General features: G+C 36.0%; 5 protein-coding genes across 7 annotated transcripts; 2 read left to right on the top strand and 3 right to left on the bottom strand.

Moving 5' to 3' along the window:
• Positions 1-161: 161 nt before the first annotated feature.
• Positions 162-5,125, bottom strand: LOC116128770 (methionine--tRNA ligase, chloroplastic/mitochondrial). Its single transcript, XM_031414521.1, has 12 exons — positions 4,588-5,125; positions 4,024-4,167; positions 3,766-3,915; positions 3,270-3,437; positions 2,980-3,104; positions 2,796-2,889; positions 2,366-2,464; positions 1,531-1,711; positions 1,304-1,419; positions 967-1,122; positions 660-788; positions 162-569 (listed from the first exon to the last, which is right to left on the bottom strand). Exons 1-11 carry the CDS (start codon positions 4,876-4,878, stop codon positions 705-707), a joined length of 1,608 nt encoding a protein of 535 aa, XP_031270381.1. The 5' UTR covers positions 4,879-5,125; the 3' UTR covers positions 162-569; positions 660-704.
• A 1,751-nt stretch (positions 5,126-6,876) lies between these two features.
• On the bottom strand, positions 6,877-8,447 carry LOC116128850. The gene is made up of 3 exons (XM_031414619.1): positions 8,255-8,447; positions 8,118-8,160; positions 6,877-7,159 (listed from the first exon to the last, which is right to left on the bottom strand). The coding sequence occupies exons 1-3, from the start codon at positions 8,373-8,375 to the stop codon at positions 7,156-7,158; spliced, it is 168 nt and encodes a 55-aa protein (XP_031270479.1). The 5' UTR covers positions 8,376-8,447; the 3' UTR covers positions 6,877-7,155.
• A 6,299-nt stretch (positions 8,448-14,746) lies between these two features.
• Positions 14,747-20,489, top strand: LOC116128843 (ACT domain-containing protein ACR9-like). Of its 3 annotated transcripts, none has more exons than XM_031414609.1 (6): positions 14,747-14,909; positions 17,939-18,157; positions 18,373-18,478; positions 18,831-19,179; positions 19,598-19,882; positions 19,978-20,489. In XM_031414609.1, the coding sequence occupies exons 1-6, from the start codon at positions 14,756-14,758 to the stop codon at positions 20,122-20,124; spliced, it is 1,260 nt and encodes a 419-aa protein (XP_031270469.1). In that variant the 5' UTR covers positions 14,747-14,755; the 3' UTR covers positions 20,125-20,489. The 3 variants fall into 3 exon arrangements, with proteins under 3 accessions (XP_031270469.1, XP_031270468.1, XP_031270470.1); XM_031414608.1 differs by lacking the exon at positions 14,747-14,909 and adding an exon at positions 17,466-17,826; XM_031414610.1 differs by lacking the exon at positions 14,747-14,909 and adding an exon at positions 17,466-17,826 and having other exon boundaries at positions 17,972-18,157.
• A 1,170-nt stretch (positions 20,490-21,659) lies between these two features.
• On the bottom strand, positions 21,660-22,642 carry LOC116128846 (enoyl-CoA delta isomerase 1, peroxisomal-like). The gene has a single exon (XM_031414613.1). The coding sequence runs from the start codon at positions 22,473-22,475 to the stop codon at positions 21,759-21,761; it is 717 nt and encodes a 238-aa protein (XP_031270473.1). The 5' UTR covers positions 22,476-22,642; the 3' UTR covers positions 21,660-21,758.
• Positions 22,643-24,691: 2,049 nt separating this feature from the next.
• LOC116128852 (ACT domain-containing protein ACR9-like) lies at positions 24,692-25,580 on the top strand. The gene is made up of 2 exons (XM_031414620.1): positions 24,692-24,973; positions 25,069-25,580. Exons 1-2 carry the CDS (start codon positions 24,734-24,736, stop codon positions 25,213-25,215), a joined length of 387 nt encoding a protein of 128 aa, XP_031270480.1. The 5' UTR covers positions 24,692-24,733; the 3' UTR covers positions 25,216-25,580.
• Positions 25,581-26,645: the final 1,065 nt, after the last annotated feature.

A 26,645-nucleotide genomic window follows, 5' to 3' on the forward strand; every position in this document is an offset into this window, starting at 1 on the left:
TTTCTTGGCGAGAGTTTTTACAGTGTGTTGTGTTGATTTTGATTAGCTTCCTGTTTGATCAATTGCTTTTGTTTCTATGTTGGGTGCTTTTAACTGTTGAACGCATCAATCAAGCTTTTGTTATAGCAATCTCTCATTTATGTTATTCAATTCTTCTTGGAAATACATCTCACAATGTGTCTTCTTACCTCAAGTGATAAAAAATTGTCAAGCCAACTAAAGAGAAGAAATACAGGACAAATAATATTTCTCTCGAGGACCATAAAATCAGTATTTTCTTTAAACTACCTACAAAAAATCCAAAATCAAAGAATAATGTACTGCAATGTCAAACAATTACCAAAAGCAAAATTTCTATAAATTTAAACTGTGGTTTAAATACAGAGAGATTGTACTTTTTAAGCTTCTGCTACTGCTTTAGCCTTTGGTTTCCCTTTGTTTTTCTCGACTTGTGTGGCTGCTGGTTCACTTTTATCTTCCGTTTCTGCTCTCTGCTCAATCCTTGCAAAGATCGGTTTAGGTTGAGCCATCACTTGACCGCCCTTTAGTCCACCCCACTTAGTATCACTCTGCATCACAAAATCATTCAATCAAGTTATTCAAAATAGATAAATAGCGGCAATTTGTGTTTCAGCTACTACTGAGAATGAGTGACAGACCCAGTTTGCACTGTTAAACTGGTCTTTAGAGTAGCCAATCTGTTCTTATATTCTCCAACTTAAGTTCGGTGTAACAGGAGATAACGCGATTGCTATTATTCTCATTGCTTCCAATATAATTACAAGATCCTGCCCAAAGTGAAAAGTTAATTCAGCCTTACTACTAGTTCTCAACAATATGAAATGTGAGCAATAATAGGTTTGCCGGTAGTCTCAATTGAAGACATGATTATACGGTGAGTAAATAAGAGACATAAAGTATGTCATGTAAAACATCTCGTCAAAGGATATAATTTTCAATAGAAACCTTGGCTGCAGTTTCAGAAGCAGCACCCCCTTGCTTAAAAAGTGACCATGGCGCTCGTTCATCCATGTAGGAATTCCCCGCATTACCAATTTCCAGCACAGCCTCACACGCTGATGACAGTGATAGGTTTTCGTAATGAAACCTTGCATTTTCAACCTACAAAAGTAAAAACAAGAAGAAGTTAGGATCACCTGACATGCTGACATAGAAAACAAATAAAAGCTAAGTGAATAGTTGAGGCTGTGAGATTAGCTTGTTCGTTCAAAAGCAGGAAGAAAGTACAGCACGGAGTGGAACTTAATGGATGAAACATGGCATCAAAATTAAGCAAACTTACCAGCTTTTCCACATTGTCCTTGAATGCAGTTCCCTCAGCAGCAATAGTTGAATCAACCACCAACGTTGATTGGCAATTCTTTCTAAGAAGCCCAAGAGTACGGTTAAGAAGATTTCCTGCATTACATACAATCATATCGTCAATCTTGGATTACGAATCCAAAGGATAAACAGAAAAGTAACCCCAGTTGTACAAAAGAAAACACAATTATAATAACTCAAACATACCTATAGTATTGGCAAGATGCGCATTGACAATATTGATAAAACGGTCCTCTGAATAGTCCCCATCGTTACCAAATTCCACCTCCTTGAGGAAGAAATATCTGACTGCATCAGGACCAAAATTATGGACCAATTCATTTGGTTCAAGTGTATTGCCCAGAGACTTCCCCATCTTCATGCCATCCTATAATTTTCAAAATAAAAATCATTGCTGCATCAAAAAAACCAGGTGTATAAGAAAAAATAATGTTAAAAGATTTCTCACTTGCTCACTCTTGTCATATTAGACAAGCATAAGAAGAACATATCATTTTTCCCTATTCAAATCCCCCACCAGATTTAACTCTGAAATCTAGATGTACAATGTAATTACAAAGATCCTTCCTTGAGTGACTCAACCTTTCAATATTTTGAATCCCACACTTACGTATAAGAGATATTGGATGTCAATATCCTCCACACTGATATTTCATTCTACAATTACGACTGAAACAAGTAGGTGGTCTATGCAAGGAGGGGAAGAAAAAGAAAAGAGTAACTCTGATAGTGCTCATATGATTGTCCTAAAAAAGAACCATACCATGGCTATCTTTTGGAGTTTCAAAATTTCTAACACATGATCAGTTTTGTGTCTTGTGCATCGTGAAAGAAATTCAACTTTATCAACCAATTTGGAATAACATTGGAAGCTGCTCCTCTCAATTCTTTCGACTTCCACAAAAGAATACCCAATGAGAGCCAATTGTCAAAATAATTAGGAGAGTTCCCAAAAATTTTTTTTAAACAAACCTAGAAGTTTGAAACCAGTTCCCACTGTTGCATTTTGATATTTACATACCTTTGTCAAGAAACCATGGCCAAACACCTTCTTAGGAATGGCTAGTCCAGCCGACATTAACATAGCCGGCCAGTAAACTGCATGAAAACGTAAAATATCCTACAGAAGGACCAACAAAACATAAGAGTAGTATCATAATTCTGTTCAAGCATGTACAAGGGGAAAGAAGAATCACACAGTTAACCAAAGAACAAAAGAAGTGAATAAAAAGAAAAGAAAGGACTTTAGCACTGGATTTCAAGAAACTAAGAAGCAGGTTAAGATAAAATCACCACCAAAAATGAAGGGTTTTCACCTCGAAACAATGGGATATCTACCATATTCATTCCAAGTTTTTTTTTCATTTGCATTTGTCAAAAATTTGAAGTTTCAATATCTACTATACCTTGGAAATGGAAAACCAATCTTAAAAACAATAAAATTGCTGTACCTTGCCAATCAAGTGCAGTGATGCAGGCCAACCTGAAGAAACAGCAGTTTGCAAATTAGGTTGATCCTTGTTCTCTGATAGAGCTGATATGTAACTGCTTAACATAAACAGTAAGAACCATCTTAATTAAGAATTAAGCTGAGAGACTAATATTATTTAGAATAAATGGATGAAAGGAATATACCCCAGCAAAGCATCAAACCAAACATATACAGTTTGCTTATCGTCATTAGGAATAGGAATTCCCCAATCAACAGATGCTCGAGAGATAGAAAAATCCCTTAAGCCGCTTTTGATCCAGCTTTGCACCTGGAGAATAGATAGAGCATAAATGAAATTCTAGTAAGGAACTATCATCAAAAGAAGTTTATAGCTAAACACAAAAGAAATCTGTATCATAAAAGATGCTAGACTCAAATGCATGATAAAATCTTGAATACAACAACAAACAGAAAATTTTCCATAAAGTCTCACCTCATTTAAACGAAAAGAGGGCTGCACAAAATCTGGATTCTGTGTCAAAGTTTCTTCCAATTGTTTTTGATACTTTGACAAGGCAAAGAAGTAATTATCTTCCTTCCGTGCAACACATGGCTTTAGATGTATTGGACAATAGTGGTTCTCCAGTAGCTCTTTCTCATCCTAAAGAAAATACAAGAGCAAATGATATCATGTCATTGAGAAACAGAAAAAACTACTTTCACAGAACTAGAGAAAGAAGGATGCAAATAATATATTACATGGGCATTTATTTACATTTAAGTGTTTAATGAAATTGAAAGGAATGCTATAACAAAAACCTATACTCAATTATATCTTCTCATTCTCCAGTGACAATTGAACCCAAATTATCAAAAACCAAAAAACTAAATGGAAATCACCAATTAATCTGCAATAATAAATTATAAGTTTTTACCCTAGAGGCCCAGATTGCAATAAAAACAAAGCAGACAGAAACACAATTTACTACCTTATATTCCTCACAGTTAATACAGTACAGACCCTCATAGTCAGCCTTGTAAATGTCACCATTGGCAAGAACCCTAGAATAAAATTCCTTCACAATTTCTTCATGTTTGGGGTCAGTTGTCCGAATAAACTTGTCGTATGCAATGTCTAACTGCAATCAGCAAGTAAAAGACACCAAAAAATGTAAATAATTACAGCTGTTAGAACATTCAAAACTTTTTATCAAAGAGTGAAATCTTATGATGGAGAACGAAATTACATCTTTCCAGAGTGTCTTGTACGCTTGAGATATAACCTCGCAGTGTTCACTAGGACTTGAACCACAGGCTGCGGCAGCGGCAGCTATCTTTTCTCCATGCTCATCCGTGCCAGTGACAAATACAACTTTCTTTCCCGAGAGCCTCTGCCATAAAAAATGAACAATAAGAATTAGCCATTTGAACCAAACTACAATCAAGAAAGTCAGTTCACATTGTTTACAACTTTCATGCCACTAACTTAAACAACAAAAGAAATGCAGTGTCGATTAATTTCCATGGTCTAAAAACACCATTTCCTACAAAAGTTAATTCAAGTTTCAAGTCAAATTTTTGAACTTTCAACTAAATTCAAGTTACAAAAGCACACCAAAATTGCTTCTTTTCAAGGTATTCAGTTTCAATTTGAGCAATTAACACCAGTAAGATTATTCATTTTCTGCACTAATACTCCTTTGGAACTTAAAATGAAAGTCTTATATCATTTTCTTTCTAGTCGATTAACAAAATCAGAAAAAGAATAAAAACGAGTAAAGAAAAGTCTAAAATAGAATCCCCAAGGTTACCTGAAATCGAGCAATAGCATCAGCAGCAATAGTGGTGTAAGCACTGCCCATGTGAGGAGGGGCATTAACGTAATAAAGAGGGGTTGTGAGGACAAAAGAATCAGTAGAATCAGTGTTGGTCTTATCATTATTGGTTGAGCAAGTACAGAACATGGCTCCTTTTGATAGAGAAAACAGGTTTTGTCGAAATTTAAGACGATTCCTGAAATGGGTTGTGGCTTTGGAATTTAAAGGGTTCAATAACCAGAGACTGTTTTGTATCGAAGTCGAACAGTTTATTCTTGCTGCCATTTCTTCTCCTTCGGCCCTGTTTCACTGTCTGCTTCTATTTTGTTCACTGTCTGTGGTTCATATGCGTGAAGTGATAAATTGATGTTGGCATAATTTAAAAAATTGCCCCTCACCTTTGCTCAATGTTCACCCTCATTTCACTTATGCAGGGTATTATCAAATACTACCCCCGAACACGGTTAATTTGATTTCCATCCTAGTTGGGTTAAAGAAGCCCAATCAAATCCAACCTTGTTGCTTTGCCCCAAATGTTCACTGCTACTTTTGTCCTCCCAAAAAACAAGGAAAATTAAATCCAATCAGTGTCATCTTAAAAATTCGAAACCATTTCTAAAGAGAAAAAAAAAAATAAAAAAAAAATCTGAGTCAACTTATCACATAAGAAAATCTAACCACTGTAGGGGGGGTAACAAAGTAATTTACAAAGACTTCAAAATTCTAGGCAAATAGAGTTTTGAAGATGTTAGGGCTCAGGGGCAGTTTATGACGATTTCCTACATCAGTGTCATGACTTACTGTTAAGTAAACATCAGGCGTAGTTTTTGAAGTTCCTCCTCCTCCTATGTACAACAAATTTTTTACTGCTTGTTTTGTGTTCTACAAGTTACTTTCATAAGGCAGAGAGGAATCCGGTTTGATTTGAAGTTCCTCCTCCTATGTACAACAAATTTTGAACTGCTTGTGCTTGATTTGTGCTTTACAAGTTACTTTCATAAGTAAGGTAGAGACGGAATCCGGGAAACATTCGTTTTGAGCCTCAAAACGATGGTGGCACAGTTGCAGTTGCCCAGACGGAAAATTAGATGCCAAAATTGAATTTTCACGAAATATCATGTATTTAAGGCTCCTACTACAATTTTTATCCATATTTGAAGGCCATCGACTTGTGAAAGTGAACCTTATAAAAATAACATTCCTTTAAATCTATCAAATGATAAACTGAATCTCATTTTCTTGTGTGATAACTGGGTTGCAACTTGCAGGGGCAAGCTCGTGGAAAGAAACAGGAAAAGAATCATCATTTCCTTCAATAAAAGAATTTCAACAAGAACACAGGGTTATGAGAGTTGAACTGTAATAAAGCCACATCACTATCATTGTTTTAAAAACCGAACCAGAAGGCAACCCGCTCTGATGGCCCGGTCATGGTTCAACCGGTCCAACCGGTTAGACCGTCGGGTGAACCGATGGTTTGACAGGTTTAAAATCTAACAAAAACATCCCTGATAAATATCATCAAACCCTATAAATTTGAAATCTAGCAAACACAACCTTGGCCAAATGCAAATCGGAGATCGATTGGGAGAGCAGCGATGACACACCAGGAAGGGTAGATCGGATGATGGGGAGGGCAAATCGGCAGCTAGTAAGTAGGCATCGCAGGAAAATGGCAGATCGGTGGTGGCTTTTTTTGGTGAGATGACTGGATCTTCGTGAACGACGACAAGGGAGCTTGGGAGAAGGTAGATCGGTGGCTGAGGAAACCTGTCAATACCGGAGAAGGCCGATCGACGCCGAGAAATGGAAGAAAAATCACGCAGCAAAGATGGACGACGAAACATCATGAGGCGGCTGGAGATGAAGCGTGACAGCACCGAAGAAAGTCAGAACTCAGAGGGTGGTTTCCGATAGTAAGGGAAGGTGGAAGGTTGCCGAAAAAGGGGAGGTCATTGCCGATTTGCATTTGGCCAAAGGGTGTGTTTGCTAGATTTGAAACCTTCAGGGACTGATTCGTATAAATCAAAAGTGTGTTTATTATATTTTAAACTTGAAACAGTTAAAAAGAGTGACCCGACCCGCTGAAGGCCCCAGGTCCCGGTCTGGTCCGGTTTTTAAAACAGTGATCACTACATCATGTAAAGAAAATCCACCAAAGTTCCAAAATGCAAATGGTTCCTTGAGCGATTGAATCGTACTGTCCCTGCAAATTCATTCTCAAATTTCCTGCCTTTTTCAGTTAAATGGGCATGCTCATCGAAACAAATATAGAAGGCATAATTTTCAAAATTTGCTGGATAAATGGATAATATGTGGTACTTGTTTTACAGAGAATTATTTCAGGAAAATGCATTCATCCTTGCCTCCCTTGGGCTTTGAATAAACAGGTCCAAACAATAGAGCATTGGCTACAACTGAGGAAATGCAGTCTATATCATTCTTTATGACAATTGACAACCAGGAGAATTCTAAAAAGAAAAAAAAAATGTGAAACTGTGAAGAGGCCTGCACTGCCAATGCAGAGATTTTTCAGCAACAATCCACAGAGCATATGCAAATTCACCTGTACAAACATTGAAACATTAATAAAATGTTGCAACAAGAAACCATGACCGGGTTAGGCATCACATGCAGATGATAGTGAAACACTGCTATGCTGTTCAATCCCTAAATGATTCCCTAGCTCGCCAAGTTACCATATATAATTTTATTCACCACTTTTAGACACCCTTAATGGCTCAATTTGCATTTCTCGAAAGGCACTACAATCACAACTAACACTTCAAAGCAACAAAATTTGGAAAAGGACTCCATAACTAGAATACTTTGCAAGAGAATATAATTAATTTGGTGATGATAACCAGGCACCCTAAGATCTAAAAAACACCTAATATTAAGTTATACATCACTATTAGTCTTGTAAATATTCAACGTATCCAAGCCCTCAACAACTTGCTTTACTGCTGCTTTCTTATAAGCAAACAGTGTTTTCAACAACTATCATATGTCTTCTTCAAGGTCTCCAATTATGTAAATTTTTTGTCCCTAACCTTGTATTTTTAGCCATTCAGTGAGACTATCCTACAAAATTTGACCCCAGCAATGCAATGCCCTCAATACTGTTCACCAAAAATAAGCTCTCAAAAGAGCTATACTTATTTGGTAACACAAAATTAGAGCTTTCATATCCAAATTGAGTAAAACTAGAACAAACACTATGTCCCATCCAACCAATTCCGATCTTATTCAAATTTATTTCACATCAAATACCCAAATGACATTTATCCACTTAGAGCAAATGAGCCTCAAAACTTTTCAACTAAATTATCATAATCAGCTAAACCAAAACAACCGCTAAGCAAAAATTTTGAAATATTTTTTTATTAACACCTGAATTTATCCACAAATAATGGCGTAAATTCAATTATGAATCCATTAAAATTAAAATCTACAGCTAAGGAAACAGATAAACTCAAAAAAATAACAATTAAACAAAAAGAATCTAGGGTTTTGATGCGTACTTCCTGTGCCTCTGCACGAACGGAGAATTCTTAGCGTCCTCCTCTGCGCGTGATTTCAACGAGAAAACAGTAAATCAAATTATATCAAATATAAAAAAAAATCACAGTATCAATATTAATAGATTTCATGAGGTTACCTGTTAACCCGAGAGAAAATTTAGTGATAATAGCGCCGGTGATTGCGAAGCCAACCAGAAATGGCCAGTTTCGGTTCCATTCTCTCCTGAAGAAAACGGGCCACAGATCAAATTTTCTCATTTTTTTTTTTTTTTTTTTTTTCCTTGTGATCTCGTAAAACACAAGCGTGGTTGTTCGACTGTAAATAATTTGTGAGTAATTGTTGACGATGTTTGTTGAGAGCCCTGTAATAGGTGGCCTCAAACTATCAGGTCGGATCGATCCGGTTTAAACTTTGAATCTGACGGGTTGGGCTAATTTAAGCTGCAGGCCCGGCCCATCTGTGGAGCTATCTAGCCTACCCTATCAATCCCGTTACCTAATGAATAAAACTATGTGCACTAACCATTTTGTACTAATCAAAGTACTAATATTAAAAATTTGAAATTCTTAGTACAAATACTAACATTGAAAATTTGAAAGAAGAATTTCAAATTTTCAATATTAGTACTTTGATTAGTACAAATTAGTTAATGCACATAGCATTACTTCATACTCTCTCTTTTATTTTCTAAAATATCTTTGTAACTCAATACGTACCTTTCATTTCCAAATATTATTTCCTATATCATCTAACGCAAATAAGGTCTATCCAATTTGTGATCCATAAATAATTTTCATTACTAGAATACGATTCAAATTTTTTAGATGTATCTTAATACTTTTAGTATTTGAAAATATGTTTGATATGATATTTAAAAATCGTTTTAAGATCAAAAACTATAAAATCTTATGAAAACGACTTTTAATTGTTTTTTAATTTTACATTAGTTTATACAAGAAGTGAAGATTTATGAATATATACACATATATAATAGGGTTTTACTTAGAACTAGAGATGGCAATGGGTCCGACATTTTCGAGTATCTGGTCCGGCCCGACCCGAAAGAGGCGGGTTTTACCTGAGGTTGGTAGGCTTGGGCTTGGGCCTAGGCTTGATTTTAAGGCCCGACCTCGGATACGGGCCCGTCATGGGTATATTTTAGGTCCGACCCGTCCCCAAAAATTTTAGCATTAATTTTACTAATTTACCTTTATATTATATATTTAATTACAATATTATCCTATATATATCTATTTTTCCCAAACCCTAACCTCAATTTTCATCCCATATTGAAGGTTTAACATCTTAAAATTACCTTTAAATAAGTTAGATGGGTTTGGTTCAACTTATAAAAGTGGATTTCACCATAACATATTATGCACAGCTGAAAAGTTAGTATAATCAAATATTATTGAGTTTTAATTGCTCACTTATTGTTTAAATTATTTGCGGAAATAGCTTCAATTAATATTTAAAAACTATTTTTAAAATTAAAAATATAAAAAAAAATTGAAATTTATTAATATTTAAAAATAAACATTATTAAAAAAGGCAGGTTTGCGGTTATAAAAAAACTCGTCTGGTCGAGCTTGGGCTTTGCCTATTATACTCGTAACGGGCTTGGGCCTATGTCATAAGGTCAGATTTGGGCCTAGGCCAAGAGATACTCGATCCCGGCCCGGCCCATTGCCATCACTACTTAGAACTAAAATGTATTTTCCTTTATCGTAATTTCATTTAAGGTTAAAATTATAAAAAATTGGAGGCTAGGAAAACAAAAAGAAAGTGGCGGCTAAATGTCACTTTCACTTATTATTATTTTACTATACATATATTTTTAAACATCCACCTTTCGTTAGCTATAACTAAGAAAAAATGAATTGGATGTGTTTGGTGATCGGACTATGAATCAACCCCGCCCACGTTTAATACGGAATCCTTGGCTCCGAGTAATGAAACAAGGTGTCGCCTGCTCATTTTGACCTGTGATGTGAGTGAGACACGTTGTCGTTCGCAGCCAAACAGTAGTTTTCCATCAGTTAGTAAATTAAAAATTTGATTCCGAAAAAGACAGATAATGTGAAACCATAAACGTAACGCTAATTATTGATGTAATTTGGATTATTGTATATCAAGTTGCATTTTTTTCTAAATATAATATGCGATAGTTGAGTAAAACAAAGTTGATTGCTTTGTCAAGTTGCACTTGAGTGTTAACACTGTACCAGGTGAGATGTAACAACTTGCCTTCTTATTTTAATTGCCCTCATAAATATCTCCAAATTATTTTCTTCACAAACAAATTATAGTAAATATTAGTCTTACAAGGGTTTATTTAATTATATCCTTTGGAGATTGTTAAATCTTAAACGTTACAGTGATTTTTAGAAAGTATCACCGTTTGGTTTGTTATTTTGGATAAGATTTTAGAAATAGTATTGGATAGTTGAATATAGTGATTATTATGAGGTAAAATTTAAAAATTAACAAAAAAAACTCTTTAGATTTACTAATTTAATTAAACACCCTAATATATAAATTTTTTATAAAATAACAAAAACACTCCCACCCACCCACAGTGTCAGATTCCGGCCATCACCGCTGGAATCTGGTCAGAATATAGTGTTACAACGCAGATCGATTGAATCTAGCCGGTTGAGATCTGGCCGAAAAAGGCTAGATCTAAGGCCAAATCTGGCCGTCAGAGACGGCCATAGATATAATCATCGTTGACAGTCAACAACAGCCAAGAGTTGGCCGTCTTTGACTGTTAACGACGACCATTTCTTTGGCCGTCGCTAATGGCCAAATCTCATGAATCTGGTCAAAAAAGGCGAGATCAGTTAATTACTGACCAGTTCCGATCATTTTTACACCGTTGTAACAGATTTTGGCCACCATCGACGTTGGTTATCGGAATCTGACAACTATGGGTGGGTGGGGGTATTTTTGTTAATTTTTAAACTTTTTTGTGGGGGTGTTTAATTAAATTAATAAACTTAAGAGGTCTAAAAGTAATTATATAAAATATAATAATATTTCCTAAATAATAAAACAAACAGTTATTTTGAAAATATGATTGAGAATATGGTAGGAAATAAAGAACCAAACGGACCCTTAAAATCTCCTTGAATAATATCAAAAAAAAAAGTAAATAACTTTTCCCACCTATGGTTTGCGTTAATGACATTTCCACTAAAAAAGTTTCAAAATACCACTTTTGACCCAACATTTATATTTTATTACTATCTAAAGCCAATTCTGGTGATGAAAATTATCTCTATCGTCATCATTTGAACCTATGGTCTCTTCTCTACAAACCTCTCTCACTTCGGTGTTTAATTTCTCATCGATAAGCTATGATTTTTTGTTCTTAACTAATTTTTAGTGGCGAATATTCAATCGGTCACCATTATTTGATCCACTAACCTCCACTCTACAAAACCCTCTTACTCTGACTTTTGGTAATTTGTTGATTGTCAACTGAGAAAATGAAATGTATTTTGGATAGAGTAACACTAGCCTTACAAAGAGGCATACAAAGAGTCATACAAAGAGTCAATCTCTACCCTTAAAATTCATAATTGTCTCTCTCTCTCTCTTTCTCTTCTTTTAAGGGTAGAGATTGTCTCTTTGTATGCCTCTTTGTAAGGCTAATGTTACTCTTTTGGATATCAATAGAATATAAATTTTGGATGAAAAAGTAGTATTTTAAAACTTTTTTTGGGAGAAAATGTTGTTAAGGCAAACCTTGGGTCCGTTTACTCTATCAAAAATCTTAAACGTTACTAGTGAACTGAAGTGAAGTTGAAAAGCTATTGGTTTTGTGGTTTGAATGTAGGCCACACGACTTGCGCATACCCAAGATTTATCGAAACGACAAGTTGGTACCCAAAAGGTTTTGAAACGACAAACAGGTACCTTCCGTCATGTGCTGTTAGTGATTTCTATTTGTTAACAGTGAAAATACTAAAATGCCCTTGAAGTTTGATATTTTATTTTTTAAAAATTTCTAAAAAACCCTCTAAGTTTGCTAATTTAACTAAACACCCCCATATATAAAAAGTTTGTTAAATAACAAAAATACCCCCACCACCTGCGGCCAGATTCCGGCCACCACCGCCGGAATCCGGCCAGAAATTTGAGGAAATTTGTGTGGGATTGAGCTGAACAGTTTGAAACCAGTTGTTTGGTAATATCTGTGGAAGGCGGTGGAGTAATAGACAGGGTAGTGAAATAGTTTTGAGGTTGTTTGTATGGTTGGAAATGAGACTTGTGTTTAAGGCCTTGGGGGGTAAAAGTGAATTTAGCTTTTAGGAGTTGATTGAGAAGATCCCATCCAACAACCATGTCTTTGCGAGGATGGTGAGAACCAAGGCATTCATGGGTAAGGATAAGGTTTGGGAAAAACTGGATCAGGATGGATTTACTGATAAGATTGGTAGAAAAATGTTCACCATTAGCAGCAGTAAACAACGAATATGTGGATGCCAATATTCAGTGGGAAGCACGTCAGGATTGAGAATGGTTGACGTGGCACCTGTATCAAAAAAGGCCATGACCTTGATTGGAAGGTCAAACTTAGAATGCAAGTAGAGTGTAAGTTCAACCATGGGGACTTGAACTGACACCGTGTAACAATACGGGCCAGCGGAGATGGAGAGCACAGATTGCCGCATCCAGGATCACAAAAATATTCTGGCGTTAATAGACAACCGCGGCAGATCTGTGTCGTAACGCGTCGATCTGGCCTTTTTTGGCCAGATCCGTGGCTGATCTGGCCGGAAAGGGCCAGATCTGGCCGTCGACGCCGCAGATGGAGTTTTGCGGCCACGACGGCCAGATCTAGTAGTAGATCTGGCCTTTTCGGCCAGATCCGTGACTGAAATGGCCGAAAAAGGCCCGATCTGGCCGTCGAGGCCGCAAAACTCCATCTGCTGCCTCGACGGCCAGATCTGGCCTTTTCCGACCAGATTAGCCACGGATCTGGCCGGAAAAGGCCAAATCGGCGCGTTACGACACAGATCTGACAGGTCTGTGTCGTAACACAATTTTTCGGCCAGATTTCGACTGTGGTGGCCGGAATCTGGCATGCGGGGGTGATGGGGGTGTTTTTGTTATTTTATAAATTTTCTATATATAGGGGTATTTAGTCAAATTAGCAAATTTAGAGGGTTTTTCAGAAATTTTTAAATTTATAAAAAACTAAAATATTAAACTTTTAAGGGTATTTTAGTATTTTCACTATTATCAAATGAAAATCACTAACAGAACATGATAAAAAGTATATATTTATTGTTTTAAAATTTTTTGGGTATCAACTTATTGTTTTGACAAACTTTGGGTATGTCTAAGGCGTTCTCCTTTCGAATGTAATATGAAATTGGGTGGGAACAGGAGCGTTACCCAAAAATCAACTTCAATCATTGTTCCAAGCAGACTGCAGACACGCACTGGCCACTATGTACGTTTTTTCCCGTTTGCTTCCAAAACATGAGTGGGGATTATTATTGTTTTGTCATCATCTCGGGCTTTTCGCTTCTCTAGAAATTTCTCCAGTTTTAATGCCTCCCTTTATTTATTAAAATTTAAACCTCAAAACACTTTATTTATTTAATTTTTGATATTATCATATATCATGTGATATGATCTTATCTCAACTGCAAATACCAAATGTTATGAAATTTGAAAAAGAGAAACCAATCATATACATATTAGTATAATTTCTCACCTAAATAATGGTTTAATGCTATTTTCTTCCTCACAGAGTTTCTAATTTTGACATCGTTGAAATCTTATAATATCACTATTTTTTTTTCCCTGATTATCACTCATTAAAACCCTTGTAACCCTACGCTTGTTGGCCCGTCAATCATCACAATCGAGTGATTAAGATTTATATAATCACCTATTTTAAGTTAAATTCTAATCAATTTTAACTACTAAAATTTAACATTTTACCACTAAAACACTTTTCGGTGTTCTCTTTTTAAAAATCTTAATAATCTAGATCGAGTTTGCTATTTTTTCATAGTTAAAATATAAATTTAGATAATAAAATAATATTTAAAAATCTATGAATAAAAAAATACCATAAAACTATTATTTGAGTAGAAAAAGTCGTTAATTCAGTAGAAAATATGTAAACATGTGTTACGATTTATGTGTAACACTATTAATGTCAAAAATAAAAGCACAGCGCAATTATCGTGAGAAATTGTCTAAATCAATTTGGCAAAACTAATAGCAAACAGCTTTTTTAGTTGTCGTCAATCAACGACAATAATACAAAAATCACAAAATTACCATAACAACCTTGAGACCCCCACACGTGGCCGTGGCCCCACGTAAAACCCTGACGTGGGAATGACAAGCCTGTGGGCCCATCTTAACCGACAGCCTAAAATCAAAAACATATTCTCTCATATATCTTCCACTCCCTCTTCAATAAATGTGTTTAATAATTAATCTCACTACTGTTGTGCTGCAACAACGCACCAGACACTCACCCGCCAATTCTGTCCAATCTCCGCCCGCCGGAACCATGTAAATCCCTAAAATACCCTCAGCTACGCCCGCCTCGGAATACTGAATCTTTCATCTCCGTGACGCTATCCCATTTGCCGCGCCTGAGATAATGGGCATTCTCTCCGACGATGTCGTGTTAATCCAGCTGGGAAACGACCCCGGTCAGCCCAGTATCATCACCGTTAATTGTCCCGACAAGCCCGGCCTCGGCTGCGATCTCTGTCGAATCATTCTCGAGTTCGGTCTCTGCATTATACGAGGAGGTAGGTAGACTTCTTTTGTAGGCCACACGACTTGCGCATACCCAAGATTTATCGAAACGACAAGTTGGTACCCAAAGGTTTTGAAACGACAAACAGGTACCTTCCGTCATGTGTTAGTGATTTCTATTTGTTAACAGTGAAAATACTAAAATGCCCTTGAAGTTTGATATTTTATTTTTTAAAAATTTCTAAAAAACCCTCTAAGTTTGCTAATTTAACTAAACACCCCCATATATAAAAAGTTTGTAAATAAACAAAAATACCCCCACCACCTGCGGCCAGATTCCGGCACCACCGCCGGAATCGGCCAGAAATTTGAGGAAATTGTGTGGGATTGAGCTGAACAGTTTGAAACCAGTTGTTTGGTATATCTGTGGAAGGCGGTGGAGTAATAGACAGGGTAGTGAAAAGTTTGGGTTGTTTGTATGGTTGGAAATGAGACTTGTGTTTAAGGCCTTGGGGGGTAAAAGTGAATTTAGCTTTTTTTAAATTTTTTTCTAGGAGTGTTTAATTAAATTAATAAACTTAAGAGGTCTAAATAATTACATAAAATATAATAATATTTCCTAAATAATGAAACAAACAGTTATTTTGGAAATATGATTGGGAATATGGTAGGAAATAAAGAACCAAACTGACCCTTAAAATCTCCTTGAATAATATCAGAAAAAAAGTAAATACCTTTTCCCACCTATGGTTTGCCTTATTAACATTTCCACTAAAAAAGTTTCAAAATACCACTTTTCACCCAACGTTTATATTTTATTACTATCTAAAGTCAATTATGGTGATGAAAATTATCTCCATCGTCACCATTTGAACCTATGGTCTCTTCTCTACAAACTTCTTTTACTTCGGTGCTTAATTTCTCATCGATTATCGATCATCGCAAAGTTATGATTTTTTGTTCTTAACTAATTTTCAGTGGCGAATATTCAATCAGTTACTACTATTTGATTCACTAACCTCCACTCTACAAGACCCTCTTACTCTGACTTTTGATAATTTGTTGAATGTCAACTGAGAAAATGAAACGTATTTTGGATAAAGTAGCACTAGCCTTACAAAGATGCATACAAATAGTCAATCTCCACCCTTAAAATTCATAATTGTCTCTTTCTCTCTCTTTTTCTCTTCTTTTAAGGATAGAGATTGTCTCTCTTAAAATTCATGATTATCCTTCTCTCTCTCTTTTTCTCTTCTTTTAAGGATAGAGATTGTCTCTTTATATGATTCTTTGTATGCCTCATTGTAACGCTAATATTATTCTTTTGAATATCAATAGAATATTAAAATATAAATTTAGATAGAAAAGTAGTATTTTAAAACTTTTTTAGGGGAAAAGTGTTGTTAAGGCAAACCTTGGGTCCGTTTACTCAATCAAAAATCTTAAACGTTACTAGTGAACTGAAGTGAAGTTGAAAAGCTAATGGTTTTGTGGTTTGAATGTAATATGAAATTGGGTGGGAACAGGAGCGTTACCCAAAAATCAAACCTCAATCATTGTTGCAAGCAGACTGTAGACACCCACTGTATACTTTTTTCTGGTTTCTTCCAAAACATCAATGGGGATTATTATTATTATTGTTTTGTCATCATCTTGGGCTTTTCGCTTCTCTAGAAATTTCTCCAGTTTTAATGCCTCCCTTTATTCATTAAAATTTAAACCTCAAATCACTTTATTTATTTAATTTTTGATATTAATATTATTATATATCATATGATATGATCTTATCACGACTACAAATATCAAATGTTATGAAATTTGGAAAGGGGAAACCAATCATATGCATATGAGTAGAATAGAGTAAACCATTTTTTCTCACCCAAATAATAGTTTAATGGTATTTTCTTATTTGTAGACTTTTAAAATACCACTTAATTATCTAAATTTATATTCTATTTCTGATTCCGATATCTTTGTGCCTCTACAGTACTATTATTCTTTTTTTTTATCATCATTCATTAAAACCCTTGTAACCTTACGCCTGTCGACTCCATCAATTGTCAACAATTGAGTTATTAAGATTTACGCAATCACTCATTCTAAGTCAAATTTCAATCAATTTTAACTATTAAAACCTAATATTTCACCACAAAAATACTCTTTAGTCTTCTCTTTTTAAAAACCTCAATAATCTGGATCGAGTTTATTCTTTGTTTATAGTTAAAATATAAATTTAAATAATAGAATGATATTTTATAAATTTATGAATAAAAAAATATTATTAAATCATTATTTAAGTTGTAAAAGTCGTTAATTCATTAGAAAATATGTAAACATGTGTTACGATTTATGTGTAACACTATTAATGTCAAAAATAAAAGCACAGCGCAATTATCGTGACAAATTGTCCAAATCATTTTGGCAAAACTAATAGCAAACAGCTTTTTCAACGACAATAATACAAAAAATGAAATTACCATAACAACCTTGAGACCCCCACACGTGGCCCCACGTAAAACCCTGACGTGGGAATGACAAGCCTGTGGGCCCATCTTAACCGACAGCCTAAAATCAAATTCTCCCATATCTTCCACTCCCCTCTTCTCTTACCAACGGAAGAGAAATAAATATGTTTAATCTCACTACTGTTGTGCCGCAACAACGCACGCACCAGACACTCACCCGCCAATTCTGTCCAATCTCCGCCCGCCGGAACCATGTAAATCCCTAAAAATAAAATACCCTCACCTACGCCCGCCTCGGAATACTGAATCTTTCATCTCCGTGACGCTATCCCATTGGCCGCGCCTGAGATAATGGGCATTCTCTCCGACGATGTCGTGTTAATCCAGCTGGGAAACGACCCCGGTCAGCCCAGTATCATCACCGTTAATTGTCCCGACAAGCCCGGCCTCGGCTGCGATCTCTGTCGAATCATTCTCGAGTTCGGTCTCTGCATTATACGAGGAGGTAGGTAGACTTCTTTTATGAAAAAAAAAATATATTGATTTTTTTTTTAAAATCGTTTTATTTTTTTCCGGGTGAGATTGATTTTTTTTTTTTTTTTTGGTTTTAAATGTAGATTTTTCTACTGATGGAAGGTGGTGTTATATAGTGTTGTGGGTTGAGCCCAACTCGAGTTCCTGTAGAGTTGATTGGGAAAGCTTGAAGAATCGTTTGTTATCTGTGTGCCCTTCGTGTTTGGTTTCGTATTATTTTACCCAGCCGTCCAGTAATTCCTCGCAGCCTTCTCTGTATTTGCTCAAGTATTGTTCCGTTGACCGCAAAGGATTACTTCATGGTAATTTAACGATGTTGTTTATTTTTTATTTTGTCTCAGTGTTTAGTAAAAAAATGGTCATTTTAAAATTGATATGGTCTTTCGAAAAACGAGGATATTTGATAAATAGATAGGACTGTTTTATTAACGTGGTCAGTAGTCAAGCAGTTTTAGTAATGAAATGGTATCTTACTTTTTGTATGAAATTGGACTGATATTTTGTGATTCTTGTGTAGATGTTACTAAAACTCTCTGTGAGCTTGAGTTTACAATCCAAAGAGTCAAAGTGATGACAACCCCAGATGGCAGAGTGGTGGACTTATTCTTTATCACAGATGGAATGTGAGTTATTTATTTATGCTGAGTATATAGTGCGATAGTTTGCGTTTGGAGCTATTTCTCAAGAATTTTATGTAAGAAATACTAGTTAACAATCGGTGTCTTTGATAGAGTGATGGGTCAATTGAATTTTGATTTTATGGTATTCTATTCTTTCCCTGTTGCCATGCTGTGATTATTTTGCAGTTTCTCGAAATTTCCTGGTTTCTAGATTGTAGCCGGTTGGATAACAAGCTTTTTGAACTTTCATTCTGCTTTTTTTTTTTGATATAAAGATAGTAGATTCATAAGTATGCTTCATGTTGAAGTCTATAGGCGGCAAAGTTATCTATTTCGATGTGCTGACACTTTTCAGGGAGCTTTTGCACACAAAAAAGAGACGCGATGATACTTGTGAACTTCTAATGACTGTTTTAGGCGAGTACTCTATCAGCTGTGAACTTCAGTTGGCTGGGCCTGAATATGAAAGTCTGCAGGGGTTCTCTTCCCTCCCGCCAGCAATAGCAGAAGAATTATTCTACCAGCTTCCAGACAAAGAAGACTGCTCACAAGCACTTAGCATGCAAACGATGACAGTAAACATGGCCACTATCACAGTGGATAATCATTTAAGCCCAGCTCATACCTTGCTACAAATAAAGTGTGCAGATCAAAAAGGCCTGTTTTATGACATTTTGAGGACTTCAAAGGACTTAAATATTCGGGTATTCAGTTATGAGCTTTCTTTTATGTTCAACTCTTCTTATCTAAATATATAAAGTGTCGAGTATAGGTCTCATATAATGGATTTGGTTGTACTGCACGCTTCCTGTTGTGAGGTGCTTGTATAGTTAGGAAGTTATAATTTATAGTTGGCTCATTTGGTGTGCACCTGTCCTTTGACTAGATTTAGCTAAACTTTTTGCCAACAGTTGCTTTTAGGTCCAGGGCAACAGCAGCATTGGGCTGCTTTACTGTCTCTTAATTGTGTTGATTTTTTTTATAAAGCTTGTGAGGAATCACTTCTTTGTCTATTTCTATTTTTTGTTTTATTTTTTATTTTTTGTTGAAAGTACCTTAGTACTTGCATGTGTGCTTGCAACCAGTAGTTTACCAATATACGCCTGTTGTGTTTCTCATTAGATCGCTTATGGTAGAATCTCTTCAAGTGTGAAAGGCTACCGGAATATGGATCTATTTATTCAGCAAACAGATGGGAAGAAAATTGTGGATCCCAAGCAGCAGACTGCTTTGTGTTCTCATTTGAAGGAGGAGATGCTTCCTCCCTTGCGAGTGATTGTAACCAACCGAGGCCCAGATACCGAACTCCTGGTTGCTAATCCTGTGGAACTATCTGGAAAGGGAAGGCCCCGCGTCTTTTATGATGTTACATTGGCCCTAAAGATGTTAGGAATATGTATTTTCTCAGTAAGACTCTGATTTCTTGGTCTTTTTTATATTTACTTGAGCTATTATCTCACTCTCTTTATGTCAAAATAACCTCTTTTCACTCTTATTTGTAGGCTGAAATCGGAAGACATTCAACTTCTGAACGCCAGTGGGAAGTTTATAGATTTCTTCTGGACGAAAGTCCTGAGTTACCATTAGCAAGCAAGCAAGCTAGAAATCAGATTGTGGAAAGAGTGAGAAACACATTGATGGGATGGTGACCTGTTGTGGAAAGAGTGAGAAAAACATTGATGGGATGGTGAGCTGCCTGCTGATCTATGTTAACTTATATCTGCAGAAAACCATTTCATATTACATTCAACTCCTTTTTTCTCTCACCGCTATCTCTTGGTTGTTCATCAGCCAGATTGAGTCTCTCTGTATAAAGAGTGTGTCAGTTTTGGTGGTATGGATTCAAAAAATCTCTGGTCACGCAGCCAAAAGATTTTGATGATTTGAAACTTTCCTAAGTTGAAGTTACTTGGCACTTTTGGCCTTTGTAGGCTCTGAATATTGTAACATAGTTCCATATGTGTATGTTGCTTATCCAATATCAAACTTGGTTTTGTGCATAAGATAAAAATCAGCATTCATGTTGAACATGTGTATAGTTTGGGAAAGCTTCTTGGAGATAAATCCATTTTACAACTACACATCCTTTGTTCTTTCTTGTTAGAGTTAAATTCTCTTCCCTGCCCTGTAGTTTTTATCATTGTTAATGTCTTTGCGCCTTAATCTTAATAGTACGGTACACAAATTGTCCATTTTTGTTAATATTCATGTAATGGGAACACAAAACATACGTATTCAAAGCATGAACCGCTAAAGGAGAGATATGAACTATGAAGTCCACAATAACAGAATCTGAAATAGCTTCTTTCAATTATAAAGCTGTAAAATTGAATACATCTTCACCTGATTTTTTCTACCATTTAAAGATACCTGAAGTATCCTTGGTACTGGATATAATCTTTCTCAGTACTTTTTAATATGGGTCACAAATGCATGTTTTCGGATGAAATCTTGTTTGCTAATTGATATTATATATATTTTTTTTAATTATAGTAGTAACAAATGCTGGGACTTGAGTGAGAAATAAGATTGTTAATCCTAACTTTCAACTTTGGGCTTGAATTGTGATTAATTATGCTGCAACTTCCAGTTCCAGGCAAGATAATCTGTGCAATAAATGTAAACGTCCTGGGCATTTTGCAAGGGATTGTCCAAATGTAACTGTATGCTAATGCAACAACTGGGGATTGCCGGGGTGAGAGGATTTTTTTTTTTACTTTTTTAGTTTCTACAGAAACTTTGATCTTTGAAAATCGGATTAATTTAGCCCCGTCACTGGCGCCGCCACTCGTGACTGTCTAAACGAGCCCGTATGCAATATATCAGGTCATATGGCCCGTCAATGCCCCAAATCAGGCCTGGCGCCTGAAGTTAGAGGTCATGTCGCGACAACATTTGCCATAATTGTGGGCAGACTGGCCATTTTAGCCGTGTTTGACTGATTGTGTATCAATTTTTATCAGCAACAACTGTGGTGAGAGGGGTCACCAAGCTTATGTGTGCCCATCTGCTCGGACGTATGAACACGGCCTACCTGCGGAGATATAAAACAGCTACTGGGTTGAATTAATCCATTGTGATTGCATATTTAGTCATAATATTGGTTGATTATGCATTGATTAGTTATGGTTATGGAGAATGACTTCATTTTAGTGTTCTTTTGTAAGTAATGTATACACAACATTACAACGCTTCAAAACTAGAGTTTTACTATCAATCTGCAATTTTGAATTGATTTTGCTTAAGAAGAATGAAACTATTCCAAATCACTTCCATTTCCATATTAGAGTTTTGATTTGGTGTTTGTGATCCCACCTCCAGTCTCATCAAACTCCAATTTATCCAACACTTCTCTTAAAATCACCATTCGATTCTGAGCGTACACGTGTCCATCCCACTTCCTCTTAACCAACTCCTCCCCCAATTCAACCGCAGCTCTGATAGTCTCGTCAACGCTATCATACGCCGCGTCAATAATACCCCTCTCCACCGCCTCTTTAGCTGTCAACTTAGCCGCTCTCAACAACATCTGGCGTCGAGCCATCGGCTCACCAATCTTACTCTCAAGCAAAGCAATATAAACAGCCGGGATTGTCATCCCTATATCGAGTTCACTCATGTACAAAAACCCTCGATCCTTTCTCATCAAAACGTAATCGTGGCTTAAAGCCAAAAAAACACCGGCGGCTGACACGTGGCCCGATATCGCGGCTATCGACGGCATGGGAAGGGTAATTAAATCGTGTATAAGAGATTGTAACTTCTGCGACATAAGGAGGAGATTTGATTGGATTGATTGGGCCCAGGCGAGATCAAAACCGTTGGAGAAGAACTTGCCTTGGGCGGTGGTGATTAAAGCTGACGACGAAGTGGTCGGCTCCGCTTTGACTCGGCGCAAAGCCGATTGAATTGCGTCGATCAGTGTGGGGTTTAGCCGGTGCTCTCCCGAGCCGGTAAGAGTAAGAATGTAGAGGCTACCTCGCTTCTCTAATGTACACATATTTTTTTAAATAATTATAAAAAAAATGGCTATCGATCTGACGATCTCTGAAAAAATTTCTCTATTGATCCCTCTCGAAAAGATAAGCTTGATTTATAGTCCAAAACATGTTTGACTAAACGACAAGTTGAATAGAGTTGCCGCCCTGCCGGCGTCGACTTGACAACAAAATTGAAACGTAACTCCTTTCTTGAATGAAAAATATTTTGATTTAAAAAAATACTATTTATAAATTAATAGCAGTGGTTCTACGTAACCTCTACCTGAACCTTTGGATTGTGCGTTTGTATTATTATTTTGAATATGACTTTTAAAAAAATAAGGGTTGAGTGGTTATTACGAGATATGATTTAAAAATTAATAAAAATACCTATTAGATTTGTTAACTTACTAAACATCCATATAATAAAACATTGAAAATTAACAAAAATATCATCACCTACCTATTAAATACTGGCACTTGACCACCACTGTTGAAGGGTGCTCAGAGTTACCGCATCAGCACATGATCGGTTGTGCGTCGGTATGACATTTTCTAGTTAAATCCATTGTGGATCTGGCCATAAAAGGTTAGATCTAGTCGTGTTTGGTCATCAACGACCGCTAAAGATATGGTCGTCGTTGACAACTAGTTACGGCCACAGATCTGGCTGTTAACAACCATATCTTTGGCCGTAGATCTAGCTTTTTTCGGCTAGATCCACGGTAGATTTGAATGAAAAATGCTAGATCGGTATACTATCGGTACTAGTCAGATCTAGTCGGTAGTACACCATTATATCAGATTCTAGCCACCTTTTGACAATGGTAGCCGAAATCTGGCAAATGTGGGTGGTGGGGGTGTTTTTGTTAATTTTTAAACTTTTTTCGGGGGATGTTTAGTTAAATTAACAAACCTATGTGGTTTAAAAATAATTGAATAAAATAAAATAGGATTTTCAAAATAGGGAAACAAATGTGTATTTTTCGATAAAATAGGGATATGATAGTGTAAAAATACTGAAACAAAGGCATTTTCTTATTATTAATAATTAATTAATATTTATTAAAATTATGATTAATAAATAATTATTTTTTATAGTATATTTTAACACAAAAAACTTAAATGATATATTTTTTATTTTTTATTATTATAACTCTAAAAAAATTTTGTTGTTTACTTATTCATAAGGAGATATTGTTAATAACCCAAAGCTTGATAATTCTATAAAATAGTAAACGATATATTTCCGCAATAGGGTTCAAAATCTCAAGGTAATACCTTTGATTATATTTATTTCAAATTCTTACTCTTAAACTAATATAGATAGTTATTGCTATGGGTAGTTAAAAATGGAAAGTTAAGTCGGCAAGTGAAGGGGTATAGATTTTGTAGAGGAAGTTGTGAAAGTCTAACGATGATTTCAAAAGTGATTTTGAACTTTGAAATCGGCCCAAAAAAGCTTAAAATCATTAGTTTTGATGTTGTTAACGTGAGCCATTTTTTGGTAACAAAAGTCTATCTTAGCATACTAACGTGCATCACGTTATAATAACAAGTTAAAAATATGTTAAAATAAAAGAAACAGTGTTACTTTAAATGTGAGAATCTGAAATAAATGCAAATGCAACCAGTGGTGTTATCTTGGGATTTCGCTAAAACTCGGATGTAATCCGTTGTTTTCTCTTCTATAAAATGAATAAACAATTAAACATTTATTCTCCAATTTAATTTTGGATATATTTTTGTAAGAAAAATGGAAAGTCTCCACGTACCATTCTACATCCATGTCTAAAGCAATCGTCAGTATAATTTGGTATGCTAAATAATCCGCAACAGTTTGACATTGATTTTGTTCTTGACACCATTCAAATTGACAATTAATAAACTATTAAGATTTATTTGTGTTAGATGAGATTGGAAGTTCTAACTTCTACGTGTCTTTAAATATGTCAACGTGTTAAGTCGTAGCGTTAAAATTTGATCACGAAAATTTTGATAATAATTTATGAAAAGTACGAAATTGTGTTCATCAAAGGTTGAATTGATTTACGTACTAGAGTTTGGATCCGGTGCTTGTGAACCCATCCACTGTCTCATCCGTCGCCATTTCATCCAAAACCTCTCTTAACATCACCACCCGATTCTGGGCGTACACGTGTCCATTCCACTTCGAGTTCACTCATGTACAAAAACCCTCGCTCCTTTCTCATCAAAAGTAATTTCTCATTAGATCGCTTATGGTAGAATCTCTTCAAGTGTGAAAGGCTACCGGAATATGGATCTATTTATTCAGCAAACAGATGGGAAGAAAATTGTGGATCCCAAGCAGCAGACTGCTTTGTGTTCTCATTTGAAGGAGGAGATGCTTCCTCCCTTGCGAGTGATTGTAACCAACCGAGGCCCAGATACCGAACTCCTGGTTGCTAATCCTGTGGAACTATCTGGAAAGGGAAGGCCCCGCGTCTTTTATGATGTTACATTGGCCCTAAAGATGTTAGGAATATGTATTTTCTCAGTAAGACTCTGATTTCTTGGTCTTTTTTATATTTACTTGAGCTATTATCTCACTCTCTTTATGTCAAAATAACCTCTGTTCACTCTTATTTGTAGGCTGAAATCGGAAGACATTCAACTTCTGAACGCCAGTGGGAAGTTTATAGATTTCTTCTGGACGAAAGTCCTGAGTTACCATTAGCAAGCAAGCAAGCTAGAAATCAGATTGTGGAAAGAGTGAGAAACACATTGATGGGATGGTGACCTGTTGTGGAAAGAGTGAGAAAAACATTGATGGGATGGTGAGCTGCCTGCTGATCTATGTTAACTTATATCTGCAGAAAACCATTTCATATTACATTCAACTCCTTTTTTCTCTCACCGCTATCTCTTGGTTGTTCATCAGCCAGATTGAGTCTCTCTGTATAAAGAGTGTGTCAGTTTTGGTGGTATGGATTCAAAAAATCTCTGGTCACGCAGCCAAAAGATTTTGATGATTTGAAACTTTCCTAAGTTGAAGTTACTTGGCACTTTTGGCCTTTGTAGGCTCTGAATATTGTAACATAGTTCCATATGTGTATGTTGCTTATCCAATATCAAACTTGGTTTTGTGCATAAGATAAAAATCAGCATTCATGTTGAACATGTGTATAGTTTGGGAAAGCTTCTTGGAGATAAATCCATTTTACAACTACACATCCTTTGTTCTTTCTTGTTAGAGTTAAATTCTCTTCCCTGCCCTGTAGTTTTTATCATTGTTAATGTCTTTGCGCCTTAATCTTAATAGTACGGTACACAAATTGTCCATTTTTGTTAATATTCATGTAATGGGAACACAAAACATACGTATTCAAAGCATGAACCGCTAAAGGAGAGATATGAACTATGAAGTCCACAATAACAGAATCTGAAATAGCTTCTTTCAATTATAAAGCTGTAAAATTGAATACATCTTCACCTGATTTTTTCTACCATTTAAAGATACCTGAAGTATCCTTGGTACTGGATATAATCTTTCTCAGTACTTTTTAATATGGGTCACAAATGCATGTTTTCGGATGAAATCTTGTTTGCTAATTGATATTATATATATTTTTTTTAATTATAGTAGTAACAAATGCTGGGACTTGAGTGAGAAATAAGATTGTTAATCCTAACTTTCAACTTTGGGCTTGAATTGTGATTAATTATGCTGCAACTTCCAGTTCCAGGCAAGATAATCTGTGCAATAAATGTAAACGTCCTGGGCATTTTGCAAGGGATTGTCCAAATGTAACTGTATGCTAATGCAACAACTGGGGATTGCCGGGGTGAGAGGATTTTTTTTTTTACTTTTTTAGTTTCTACAGAAACTTTGATCTTTGAAAATCGGATTAATTTAGCCCCGTCACTGGCGCCGCCACTCGTGACTGTCTAAACGAGCCCGTATGCAATATATCAGGTCATATGGCCCGTCAATGCCCCAAATCAGGCCTGGCGCCTGAAGTTAGAGGTCATGTCGCGACAACATTTGCCATAATTGTGGGCAGACTGGCCATTTTAGCCGTGTTTGACTGATTGTGTATCAATTTTTATCAGCAACAACTGTGGTGAGAGGGGTCACCAAGCTTATGTGTGCCCATCTGCTCGGACGTATGAACACGGCCTACCTGCGGAGATATAAAACAGCTACTGGGTTGAATTAATCCATTGTG

The sequence above is a fragment of the Pistacia vera genome, unplaced genomic scaffold, assembly GCF_008641045.1.
Source record: "Pistacia vera cultivar Batoury unplaced genomic scaffold, PisVer_v2 Contig204, whole genome shotgun sequence".
In the NCBI taxonomy this organism is placed as follows: domain Eukaryota; kingdom Viridiplantae; phylum Streptophyta; class Magnoliopsida; order Sapindales; family Anacardiaceae; genus Pistacia; species Pistacia vera.